This window comes from Colobus angolensis, unplaced genomic scaffold, assembly GCF_000951035.1.
Source record: "Colobus angolensis palliatus isolate OR3802 unplaced genomic scaffold, Cang.pa_1.0 Scaffold412, whole genome shotgun sequence".
NCBI classification, from domain to species: Eukaryota; Metazoa; Chordata; class Mammalia; order Primates; family Cercopithecidae; genus Colobus; species Colobus angolensis.
Window position 1 is genome coordinate 1,558,087 of NW_012117511.1, and position 13,749 is coordinate 1,571,835.

The 13,749-nt window shown below is 43.3% G+C and overlaps 1 protein-coding gene across 1 annotated transcript in view; it reads left to right on the forward strand.

Annotated features, from left to right (window-relative positions):
• Positions 1 to 13,749, forward strand: part of LOC105521922 — a 127,844-nt gene that overhangs the window by 64,918 nt on the left and 49,177 nt on the right. The window contains 1 exon segment of the mRNA XM_011956279.1: positions 2,945 to 3,051. Within this exon segment, the coding sequence (XP_011811669.1) occupies positions 2,945 to 3,051 (107 nt within the window).

Genomic DNA, 13,749 nt, shown 5'->3' on the forward strand with positions numbered 1-13,749 from the left:
CATCAGCCAAACCAAATAAACAAACACATGGCAGAACCCCAGGCGTGTGGCTCCCTCACTTGGCACAGCCAGCTGGCACGTGGCTGCCCCTCCCCAGCTTCCCAGCACCTCCCCCTGGAGTCAGGATGCTGCCTAGAGGCTTGGCTGTGGATTTGAAAACCCCTCCCTACTTCCTCTGCAGCAGCAGCAGAACTTTAGGCACATGCTGATAGCCTCCATTTTAATTAGCGAGAATTTGAAATCACTTCTGTCTTCAAACTCTTCTGAGAATTGGTTGGTAGCCCCTGCGACAATGGGGGCCCTTCTAACAGGGCAATGACCATGAGTACCGGAGAGAAGACAGGAAGATGACCCTACCCTCACCCTCCAACTGTGTTTCCTACTCCACTATACTCATTCCAAGTGGACTAACTGTCCATTCTTACTGACTGATCCAAATAACCCCTAGAGTTTCCTTCTGGGGGTGCACTCTGGGAAACTCTGGGGGCGGGGGGGGGTTACCTAGATCTCTAGGGATTACCTGAATCAGTCTGCTCAGCTCTTTAAGCGTTCCAAATCAAAGTCAGTGCTGTCAGTACTCATCTCTACCTCACCTGCTGAGGTCTTCCTGAAATTCCCCAAATCAATCAGTGACAGCTCCATTTCAGAGAGCACCAATCATAAAGGGAGCCTAATTCTAGACTCCTTCTTTTTCCTCACCCCGGCGATATTCACATGGCATTGACTAGTTCACTACCAAACTGCTTTACCAATCTGCATCTACCCTCCCATCCTATCTGCTACTGTCCTATTTCATCTCATCTATCTAGACTTGTAAAACTGCCTCCTACTGGTCTGCTTGACTCCAGTATCTTCTTTCTCTAATGTCTTATTCCTTCCAGCCACCATATTGATTTTTCTATACTATTGATTTAATCTGTCCACTCTCTTGCCAAAAAACAAAGAAAAAAACCATAAGTGGTTACTATAGCAGACATTGTGTGTTGTTCTTCAATCACCATCCTTCAATGGTAATAAAACTCCCACATTTTCGGTGGCTATTAACAACAAAAACTGTATCTTCCAACCTCTTCTGAGCAAGGTGTGACCATGTGACTTCATCCTGTTACAATCAATGGGATTTACATAGAAATGGAATGTGCAACTTTAAGCAGTGTCCTTAAAGAGTGATAATGTGCTCTTTACCTTCTTTCTTCCTTTCTGCAGGATGGAATACAGATGTGATGGCTGGAGCTGGAGTAATCATCTTGGACCATAAAAGACCTTAGCAGTGGAGGTCATGCACAGCAAGATAGAAACAAATCATGGAACACCATGCAAACCCTGGCTGTTTCTTTCAGACTTTCGATGAGAAAGAAAGAAACTTTGATTCTTATTAAGCCACTGCTATTTCAGGATTTCCTAACACTCCAGCTGATCCTAATTTTAATTAATTATCACCTACAGCAAGGGCTAGAACACAAATGCCACCAGGAGCCAGATAGGCAACATAATTTAGTGATGCCTACAGAGACTCAGAGTCTAGGAATGTGTTTATTTATTCATTCATTTTTACTTATTTAGTCATTCATTTTTTCATTTAACAAGTATTTACAAAGCTCCATTATGTACCAGGCACTCTTAGGCATTGAGAAGGAAAAGATAAATGGACTCAGTCCTTTCTTAGAGAAGATCTGGGTCTGGCTGGGGAAGACAACATTTTAAATAGATAAATACAGTAAAGTGCTATGAGACTGTAGTAGCTGACCTTACAAATAGCAATAGAAGCAAAAAAGAGAGTGAAGTCCATTCTAAAATCTGAAAACCAAAACTTCATGAAAGAGGTAAACTCCTTCTCAGAAAATACATAAAGAAGGAAATTCCGGATAAGCAAAGATTAGGAGGATTGGATTCCCTGCTATTGCAATTCCTTTCCCTTTCAGATAATTGCAAAAAATTATTTAGAATAATAATTTTTAATTATATTCTATATAATTTATATATTCTATATAGTCTATATAATTAAATATAGAATTTAATTATATTCTATATAAATAATAACCCCAATTGGGCTTCTCCTCCATTCTCCCTCCCGCCCAATACTTCCTGCCCTCCAGAAGACAATAGGGCGGTGGCATTATTGCAGCCTAAGGAGCACTAGGACTTGGTTGCGGTTAGTTCTCCAACCTTTATTCTCACTGAGTTCTTTACTGGATCTGATAATACTGGGAAATCATAGCTCCTTCCTGACAGCACCACACCTAGCAGACCTGATGTTTGGGGACTGCAGACATGTCAAAGAGTCTGACACATAGTAGGTGCTTAGTTGAATTTTGATGAAAAGAAGTCTTCCTGAGGGTTTCTGTCTCTCTGCTCCAAAACCCCAAGTAAAAAGTCCTAGAATTTTGAGTGATATTCAAAATATTTAACAACCCAGTATTGCACAGGACTGACTAATCAGGTCAGAAATGGAGTAAACAATCCATTTGGTATGTGGACCCACCATATATCAGTCCTGCCTGGAGGAGGGTCTTGGAAATGACAACATAAAAGTGACTGACTTACCTGTGTTTTTTTATTACCATTAAAAGGGAAAGGTTCAAAGCAGGAATTACAAAAGCACAAGGCACAGGTGGTGCCCTCTCACTATCTTTCACTTTGCACTCTTTGCTACTTAATCTTAGAATGCATCCCTACTCAAATTTTACTGGAGTCTAAGGATGTCAGAATTTCCAGGGGCCAGGCATGGGGTGAATTTGAGCCTGCTGCAGATCAAGCCACCATGGGCCTCCCTGGATTCCCAACAGGGCTCAGAGCCCAACTCCTGGCACAGTGGCTCTTTACATTCTTCAAAAGGAGCAGCAAATCCCTGCTGCAGACTCAGCATGAGTCTTCTGTCCCCATTCTCTTTCCATCTTTTACAATGTCTTACACTCCTAACTGTCCTAAACATGTGTTCCACTAGGAACACGTACCTGGTGTATTTTCTCCTCTGAAACACTTTCCTCACGGGAAAACTCTCTTCAAAGAACGTCTTAAGAGAACAGAAAACAAGAAGGCTGAGCGGCATTTGTCAGCCGATAAGGGCCTTCGAAATAACTCCTCCAGCTGTTCATTTCTAAAAGTGGAAAGCTGAGACCCAGAAAACTGGAGTGGTTTGCCTAAAAACACACAGAACACTTTCACAAAATTCTTCAGCAGTTTGAAGTGTGTGTACTTACCAATCCTTGTCTCTGCCTATACCCTGTGAACATATTTTGAACAGATGAAACAGTTATCCACCACAGTTAACCCCAGGCAAACACGTAGTCGTCCTGGTATGGGGACTATTTAGGGGTCAGAGCCTTCTGGGAGCCTCTTTGGACTAAGTGTGTCAGGAGGCCTGAGTGGCTCTAGCAAGCCATGTGGAAGGGGAAGCTGGAGAGTGGTCCTAGAAGCTGCAGAGAGCCCAGGTGATAGGAGGGGGCTGGGCTTTTCCTCCAGGGTTTGAAGCTTTGAACCTCTTGGGCCCAGTAGGTGGTCAGCAGGGTTGGGAGCATTAGCATTTGTTTTTTCACTTTGATCCTTTGTCTTTTAAGTGTTGTGGAAGATCTGGCTGGCAGGAGCCTGACTCCTCCAAGAAGAAGGAGGGGGACACCTTGATTGATCTGAAGAAGAAAATGAGCTTGAAAATGTGTCTTCAATAATAGGAAGCCCAGTCTCCTCTTAAAGCCCATTAATTGACTCATTCTTGACCCCACGCAAGTCATTTCCTTACTTTTCCTGCCTCTCAATTTTCTTCATCTACAAAGTGGGAAGGTTGGACCAGTTCAGTGATTTTTCAAACTTTAGCATAAAGAACCTCATCTTTTTTCTTTATTCATATGCAGAAGCCCAATACTCAAAGCAAAGCACAGCTGCTCTGACTGAAGCTGGAGACAGGGATCTCAGCCTATTTGGCCCCCATCCTGAGGGCAGCTGACCCTCAAGACCCCAAAGAAGCCCTGGCAACACAGTTTAAAAACCTGTGGACTAGATGATATTTAAGGGCCCCTTTCTTTACCTTTGTAATTCTAGATTTATCACACAGAAAACTGATCCATGTGTAGCTGTTTATTCCATGTATCTGTAGGAAGAGAGAAAATATGGAGCCTCCTATTCCACCATCTGGCTGATATTGTCTCCCTTTATAATTCTAGAATTGCCAGGCAAGGTGACTCATGCCAGAAACCCCAGTGCTTCAGGAGACCAAGGAGGGAGGATCACTGAAGGCCAGGGGTTTGAGACCAGCCTGGGCAACATAGTGAGACTTTGTCTCTAAAAAAATTAAAATAAATTCGAAAGCTAAGCCCTAGGAATCAGGGAAGGCAGGGACTCTAGTCCAGTTATATAAATGAACTGATTAAAAGTTAGAAATGGAAAATGATTTACCCAAGATGTAGGGCAGACTCTGTTTATCTTCTTTTTAAATCTTGTCTCCTGGCTGGGCACGGTGGCTCACGCCTGTAATCCCAGCACTTTGGGAGGCAGAGGCTGGTGAATCACCTGAGGTCAGGAGTTCAAGACCAGCCTGGCCAACATGATGAAACCCTGTCTCTACTAAAAATACAAAAACAATTATCTGGGCATGGTGGCACTTGCCTGTAATCCCAGCTACTCAGGAGGCTGAGGCAGGAGCATTGCTTGAACCCGGGATGCAGAGGTTGCAGTGAGCTGAGATCACGCCACTGTACTCTAGCCTGGGTGACAGAGTGAGATTCCATCTCAAAAAACAACAACAAAAAAACTTGTCTCCTGTTTTGCCTTCATGTAGAGATCATGCACTCTAGCCAAATAGAGCTACTTCAAGCTCCCCAAATGCGCCATTTTCTATTATTCCTCCATGCCCATGTAAATGCTCTTCCCTCTCCCTGCCTTTTAATAATTTATATTATCATCAGACTGTTGAAAATGGACATTTATTTTTAAACTGGACTCAAGGGTGTCAGGCCTCTGAGCCCAAGCTAAGCCATCATATCCCCTGTGACCTGCAGGTATACATCCAGATGGCCTGAAGTAACTGAACAATCACAAAAGAAGTGAAAATGGCCTGTTTCTGCCTACACTGATGACATTACCTCATGAAATTCCTTCTCCTGGCTCATCCTGGCTCAAAAGCTCCCCCACTGAGTGCCTTGTGCCCCCCACCCCCGCCAGTGCCCGCCAGAGAATAACCCCTTCGACTGTAATTTTCCACTACCTACTCAAATCCTGTAAAACGGCCACACCCCTATCTCCCTTCACTGACTCTCTTTTCGGACTCAGCCCACCTGCACCTAGGTGAAATAAACAGCTTTGTTGCTCACACAAAGCCTGTTTGGTGGTCTCTTTACACGGACACGAGTGAAAAAGGGCACCTCTCCTCTGAAGACTGTACACAATTCTACACCCTTTTATTTCTGCCTGCATAATGCCGTAGAGATGCTTGCATCATAATCCATCACCCAGAGGGCCATAGTCCATTTTGGCTGTAACAATAAAGCACCTTAAGCTGGGTAATTTATAAACCACAGAATTTTTTGCTTACATTTCTGGATGCTGGGAAGTCCAAGATCAAGGTGCCAGCCAATTCCGAGTCTGGTAAAGGCCTGTTCCTTATACATGGTGCCTGCTATGTGCCTCACATGGTGGAAGGGGCAAACAAGCCACCCTGGGCCTCTTTTATAAGGGCACTAATCCCATGATGTGGTTCAGATATCAAATCTCAGATTGAAATACGGTCTCCAGTGTTGGAGGTGGAAGTCTGGTGGGAGGTATTTGGGTCATGGAGGCAAATCCCTCATGAAATGCCCTGCTTATAGTAATGAGTTCTCACTTTCATAGTTCACATGAGAGTGGGTTGGACACACTTGCTCCCCCTTCAGCTTCCACCATGACTAAAAGCTTCGTGAGGTCTCTGTCAGGCCTCTGAGCCCAGGCTAAGCCATCAGATGCCCAGTGACCTGCGCATATACATCTAGATGGCCTGAAGCAACTGAAGATTCACAGAAGTGAAAATAGCCTTAACTGATGACATTCCACCATTATGATTTGTTTCTGCCCCACCCTAACTGATCAATGTACTTTGTAATCTCCCCCACCCTTAAGAAGGTTCTTTATCATCTCCCCTACTCTTGAGAATGTACTTTGTGAGATCCACCCCCTGCCCCCAAAACATGGCTCTTAACTCCACCCCTATCCCAAAACCTATAAGAACTAATGATAATCCACGACCCTTTGCTGACTCTTTTCGGACTCAGCCTGCCTACACACAGGTGACATGAACAGCCATGTTGCTCACACAAAGCCTGTTTGGTGGTCTCTTCATGCGGACACGTGAGACAGTCTCACCAGTAGCAGATGCTAGTGCTGTGCTTGTACAGCATGTAGAACTGCAAGCCAAATAAGCCCCCTTTCTTTAGAAATTACTCAGTCTAATAGCCAATTTCTACTATATATATTATAGGAATTGGATTAGGGAGATAGATACGAAAAGTCTTCCCTTTCCTCCCCATTCAAGGTGAACTTGATAGAACTAGAAGATCTAAGAAGGAAATTTTTTTAAAAAATTGAGGGGTGTTTTTTGCACAATCTTTGGTAATTCCTGATGGCTTGGGAGTGAGGCATACTCTTTTTTTCTTTTTTTTTTTTTGAGATGGAGTCTCACTCTGTTGCCCAGGCTGGAGTGCAGTGGCACAACCTCGGCTCACTGCAACCTTGCCTCCTGGGTTCAAACGATTCTCCTGCCTCAGCCTCCCGAGTAGCTGGAACTACAGGCGTGTGCCACCACACCCAGCTAATTGTTTGTATTTTTAGTAGAGACGGTGTTTCACTGTGTTAGCCAGGATGGTCTCCATCTCCTGATCTTGTGATCCGCCCACCTTGGCCTCCCAAAGTGCTGGGATTACAGGCGTGAGCCACCGCACCCGGCCCCAGTGCATACTCTTTCTGGTAATGAATTGAAAGCTTGTACCATTCACCGGTCACAGCCTCATGTAATTCCCATGGCAGCCTTCAAAGTCACATCCCCACAATTTAGCACTACTCAGAGCACAAGAGGCCTTTGCTCAATGGCCTCTTGACATCTGCCTGCTTCCTGCAGACCAAGATCTTGGGCCAGATATGAGGGGCAGGTACAGGGATAGAGAAAAGATTATATTCAGATATTAAAGGACAGAACTGAAGAGTAGTTACTTACCCTAAGTCTCCTTGGGATGATGGTGCTTCCACCACTGAGATCTCTAACAGAGAGGAACAGAAAGAGGCATTGTCTGTGGAAACTTGGTCAAGAGGTTGATAAATTTCCTTAAGCTTCTTTCCACCCTATGATAGGCCAGAGTTCAGGTCTTTAAAGAATGTTGAGTTTGCACTATTTGCCAAGCACCATGCTAGGCTCTGGGGCATCAAAAGTGAACAATCACATTCCTGCTCTCAAGGGTCTGCAGGCCCAGATATACTGCACAGGATCCCTGAGACCTAAGTGCTTCCTCACCAGAATTATCAATGGAATTCTGAACCAAAAGTGGCATAGAGGGAATCAGTCTTTCTGGCTCTTTCATTCTTTTGTTCGCATTCTTTGTTGTTCACTGATCCGGTCATGTTTTTATTTGAGAACTGAAACTATTTGTAGTGCATTCTCAGTCTTTCATCGGCAATTGCTCAGTTTTACTGACTTCATCAGCTGTGCTTACAATACTCAATTGTATTTACATTGCTTGAGCCTCTTTTGTCCCCGTTTGCCACTGAACCAGCATATAAAAATGCAACTCTAGTACAATAGAAATAGACTATGATTCTCTTCAATGAAATCTCTCATTAATAACTGTGGACCAAAGGAAGAATCAATTAAATGAAATAATAAATACAACATTTTAAGATTGTGTCAGGCATATAGGAGACACCCAATATATGTCAGTCATTATCATTAGAAATATATACATATCTTTCAAATCCACAGTTACCTGGAAGAAGTCCCATTATTCAAAGTCCTTCTTGGCTCTCAACATCAAGTGGCCTCTTGACTATAGCAGCTGGGGTTTGGGCCACCTGCTTCCGACTGCTGTTGGCTTCTCTGATTAGCATTTTCATTCCCACCTCGAGTGGGTTATGTCTGCTCTTCACTCATTACCCCACCCTTACCTTGAACTGTCAATGGAGGTAGAAAAATGTGCATTGCCCATTAAATTTTGATCATACATTGAGAACAATGTAAGGCCATTCCATTCAACAAATGTTATGAGCACTTACTGTGTGCTGTAAGCTATGCTCAGTGTTGAAGCTATAGAGATAAATGAATCACAGTGTCGGTCTTTCAGACACTCCAATATGTAAACAAAGTGAAGAATATTAACTACATTCAGGTGTGAATAAAATGTCCCCTTGCATTATGGTGAGTGTTTCTGGACACTCCTATTAAAATGGAACCATCTCAACTACAAAGAAGACTTGGCAACATCCCCGATTTTTTCCACAATCAAAACAAAATAGTATTGCATAGTATTTAAGGGAGGTAAGAGAATTGTTAAACAACTATTTTAACTCACTCCCTCTATCACCTTCTATTGAAAAAGTGCTCTTTTGCCCCCATTCATCTTGGGCATGGGGCATGATTATGTACTGGTAGGAGTAACAGTGTCTAAGTTCTGAGCCTAGAATTTGAGTAACATTATATGTTTCCACTTACTCCTCTAAGAGCTTCCAACCTGCTCCATGAGAAGAACATACCCCAGAAAACTGCTACCAGATAGTCTGGGCCCACAGTAAGATATGTGGGACAGAGCTGAACTTGACCTCAAGCCTGAAACACCCATCCCAGCCCCTTGTGAATGCATGTGCTAGACATCAATGCTAGCTTTTTTGTGTCCTGAAATCCTGTGGTTGCTTGCTACACAGCAAAAGCTACCTAACACTGTGTTCAAGATCCCTTGCACTTCACCTACTCTCTCTAGCCTCATCTCTTTTTAGCCATACCAAACAACTCACCTCTTCCCAAGCCCACTGTGTTCTTTCAAATTTCCGTGATATTCCTTGTGGAGTTTCCTCTGTCTGGACTTGTCTTCTTCATGTACTCAATGTTCAAAGCCAGGATAAAATTCACAAATTTTACCTTTTGCAATGATGCTTTTCTCTATCCATCCTTCTCTGAACCAAAACACACACAAAAAAGGAAAAACTAATAACAGATTGTTAATTCATTCATGAGCATATGGTCAGGGGCCTGTTCTATAGCATGTTTATGGGCTTCTTCCTCTACGTGACTCCCAAGCTCTTTATCCAAATCCCTTATAAGCCCTTGTCACTTTGCACTGCAATTGGCTATTTAGAAGGCCTGCTCCCCACTAGGCGTTGTCTCTTCTAGCGCAGAGGCTGTCTGTTTTATCACTAGGTCTGGGTGTGAGGACACGCACAAAGTAAATGTCAATTGAATTCAATCTCCCTAAAACCTTACCAGTTGACAGGTAAAAATAGCCAGTTCTCTGGTAGAGAGAAAAAGAGGTCAGAAGGACCCACAGCTGGGGCTGATGTTGCTTCCACCTGCAGGCCTGGCCCTGCCCCAGTTCCAAACCAGATCTGACTAAGGCAGGAAGTCCTCAAGCATCTTCAGAATCCAGTCCAATGGGGCTTAATGTTGAGTCTCTCTGTTTATTAGCTTCATCTGTGAGTCATTTCCCAGGCACTGAGTTCAGGATTCCACTGTTTTTCCTAAGTTGCCTCTCCATTGGTCTGGCCTGGGGGTGGTTTGTGTTAACCACCAAGTTTCTGTGCTGCCCTCCCCATCACCTCCAATTAGCTAGGGCACCTCTAGATAACTCAGATTTTGAGCTAAGACTTTTTACTAGGTGCTTCCCGGTATAGGACTAGCCTGTTTGGCCCCAAGTTCTGGTAGCTTCTCTAGCCACCAATTTCCTCTAAGGGGCAAGAGGGACCTGCTTTGTTTCTGTCAACCCCTCTCCAGTTAGTGAGGTTCTGCTCCTGATCACTCAAGAAATAGCTCTGACTGTCTCAGTGCAGATTCAATCAGCTGCTGAGGAGTCCCCAGCTCCAGGAGTTGCAGGGCTGGCAGTACGTCCCTGGGAAACAAAGTCGCGGAAGAAGAGTGCCTTTGGAACTCTTGTAAATCACCTAATCTCAGAATCATGAGGACTACAAGGGCCAGAGAAAAATTGCAATCTAGCTAATCCCCTAAAACATTTCTGATAGAAGGTCTTTTTATTTCAGAACACCTCAGTCAACAGAGACCTCTCCACTTCCCAAAACCATACACAGTGTCTTCACACATTGTGTTCTTTCTTAAATTGAGCTGAAGCCTGCTTCCATGTCAGATAAAGTGTTAGATGATCTCTCAATTCCTCCATCTAAACTCCCATGATGCCCACAGCATCCCCAGATAGTCTAATAATCCCCAGTTTACTACATTTTTCTAAAATGATCAGGATCCTATTACTCTTTAAATGCCCCTTTGGGGCTAAGAAGAATGTCTAATAAGAAGACAAAGTTGTGAGTTCAGAAGCCCATTTTAGGTCATTAAAACACTCTGATGTCTTCAAGGAATTTATTTACACCCCAGCCAAAGGGGAAACATCACCCTAGCCTAAGTTTGCCAGTTCCCCCCGGTTCTGGGTCAGTGCAAAGGACAGCCCCCACCCTACCATGCTCCCGTCTCCCCCTCCTCCACAACTTCACGCCTGCACACACTTCTCATCTCTAACACCCCTTTGCCACTGGGGCTGTCTTTTGTTACATGCAAATTTCACATAAAATCCTTCAAATGAAAACAGGTACTTTTCATTTTGCTCCCATAAACAGACACTTTCTAAATATTTAGACATCTGTATATATTGCCCTTAAACTGTTTGTTCTGAAGCATAAATAGGTATCTCCATGTTTGAGTTAGTGTCTGATATGTTTCTCATTTAAGGAGAAAACATAAAAAATAATTGGAATAACTACAGCCAGGAACAATGCTTACACAGCATGTCAGTATCTTTTATTGTATCTTAAAGTAAAAGCTTCAGTTGTAAGAGTCTTTCTCCCCCATCAAACAGAAGCACAGCTCTTGTCTGCCAACCCTCCACAGGACTCAGCCGCCTCAGGACAAGGGGGGCCAGCAAGCAGCCCCCACTTTAGAGCCTGGTGTGCCATCTTGTTGCATTTGCAGTGCCTAGAACAGTACACTGACTCCCCATTCCCCATTCTCAACTATTCATTGCAGGGAACAAATTTCTATTTTAGTTTCAAGGTAGGGAAATTGTGACCCCTTCCTCAGCCCATGAATTGCTCCCCACAAAGCAGATGAGGAAGAAGGACACCAGCACTTGTGAATCTGCCCTTCAAGTATTCTCTCATTAGAGTCTTTATCAGAAAGGTCTGGGACTGCCCATCCATCATAAATGGGTCAAGAAGTTCGGTTGGTGGGGACTGGAATTAGGGAGCCAGCTGGGATAGAGATCCAAGCCATTTTCTCCCATCAGCTTTTTACAAATTTTTATCTCTACCTCTCTGACTCCAGCAGCTTTCTCAAATGGTCTGACCTACAGTATGAAGAGGTATGGGATAATTGTATTACCCCCAAGACCTTACTACCGAACAGGAGGTTCCCAATCCCTGAAGCTCACCTCTGAATACACAGATGAAATGTTATATTTTTACTGCATCCTTAAACCGAAGCTTACGCAGATCCTCATTAATGAATGCTGCTCCAGGAGACCTAATTCAACACTCCCTGTATCATCTTTAATAGCCCTGCCAAATTGTTACCTAGCCTCTGCTTGGACTGTCTGATGATGGGGAGTTCTCTACCTTAGAAGACAGCCTTTTCCATTGTTGGACAGCTCTGGCTGTTATAAATTTTTTCCAATAGGCTCAAATGTCCTGTAATGGTTGCCCATTGGCCCTATACATTAATGAATAGGGCCAGTTATCAAGCACATAATGAAACCATAGTTGTATAAGACACTTTGTGTTTAAAATTAAAGTAATAATAAGGAAGCTTCTATTTCCAAGATCAGTTAGGAAGACAGACAGAAATGTCAGTTATTTCAGCTTAGTATGCAGTTTAGTATGTAGTTTCAGTTTAGTATGCCTGTGATACAGGCAGCAAGAATCCAGCAGAGGTATCCTCTGGAGTCTGAGAAAGTGCCAGCAGTTGAGTCTGCAGAGAAAAAGGGCAAACTATGCAATGTGGCTTCCATAGGTAGGGAGCAGACCATCCCTGCAGATGAAGTCTGGCCCCAGGGACCCCGAGCCTGAGGAAACCCCAGAATTCCATGAGAGTCCAAAAGCTTGCAGTGAAGGAGTGGACCCTCCTCTCTGATTGGGGAACATCTCCAGGATGGACAGTGATGCCTATGATTCATGCACTTCTGCCATCTGTCTCAACACAGCAGCTGGAAGGATACTTCTAAAACATTAGATCATGTCACTCCCCATTCTATTACCCTCTACAGGCTCCAGAGCACACAGAGGAAAAACCAAAGAGCTAACAGAGGGCAGTGCGGACTACATGATCCTGCGGTTGTTACCTTTCTGCTTGTTCTCTTAATCTTCTGATTGCCCCTCTCCTCTCAGCCAGGTTACCTTCCTTACTAGAATGCTCCCAACATGCTCCCACCTTAGGGCCTTGACACTGGCTGTTCCTGCTGCCTGATACACTTTTCCCTGGATATCTGTGTGGTGCATACCCTCCCCTCTTTCAAGTCTCTGCTCAATGTCATCTTAATGAGCCCTCCCTGACTATGCCTTTTAATACAAAAAATTCCCACACCATATCCCTGATTCCCAGTTCTATTTTTGTTTTCTCTTGACAGTTCTTATTTTCTAAAATATCGCATTGGATTTGTTTATTATGTCTATTTTTAATGTTGTATCTCTCCCCTGCTCCATGCATACACGCTAGAATGTAAGTTCCTGAGTGTAGAGACTTTTGTTTGTCTTATTCACGGATACATTTCAATCATCTAGAGCTGCACCTGACACAGAGTAGGTATTTTAATAAAAATTTTGTCAAATGAATGAATGTTATTGGGGGAGAGCTCAAACCAAATACTGCTTTGATATTAAATTTGTCCTTGATTTATCTCACAGTTTGTGGAGAACCAGAGTTAGACCAATAATTCACACACATCCACATATATAGCAAACCTCTTACTCATTTAAACTCAAGTAGATTTATCCATTCATTCAGTATTTTATTTAAAATTATTTATTTCATTCTAACAGATAAGCCTACTAAATTTTGCCCCAACTTGGTTTCCTTTTTTATATACTTATTGCCTCTTATAAGGGCTTTGACTTATGATACTATGACGTAAAAGGAACCAAATGCAATCTCTTTCTGGACAGGCAGGATGACAACTATTGGGTCCAAAAGCCAAGGAAGCCCATGTCTTTATTACCCAGGGTGCCCTGATGCCTGTAATAATTCCATTAGACACTTCCAAGGCATAAAGGCAATAAAGAAACCTCTTATGAAGATACTATATGCGAACTTGAAGGGTCTCATGGGACAACTCCCATATAAGCAAAAGAGTACGTGAGTGTGAGTCTTTCTTTTTCTTCCCTGAACTTCATGTTTTTCATCTGTTGTCTTAGTCAATTTCTGCTGCTGCAACAAAATGCCTAAGACAAAATACTCGAGGTAGTTTATAAACAACAGAATTTCTTTTTCTTTTCTCACAGTTCTAGAGGCTGGGAAGTCCAAGATCAAGGCAAGTGTCTGAAGAGGGCTTGTGTTCTGCTTCTGAAATGACACCCTATTGCTGCATCCTCTAGAGA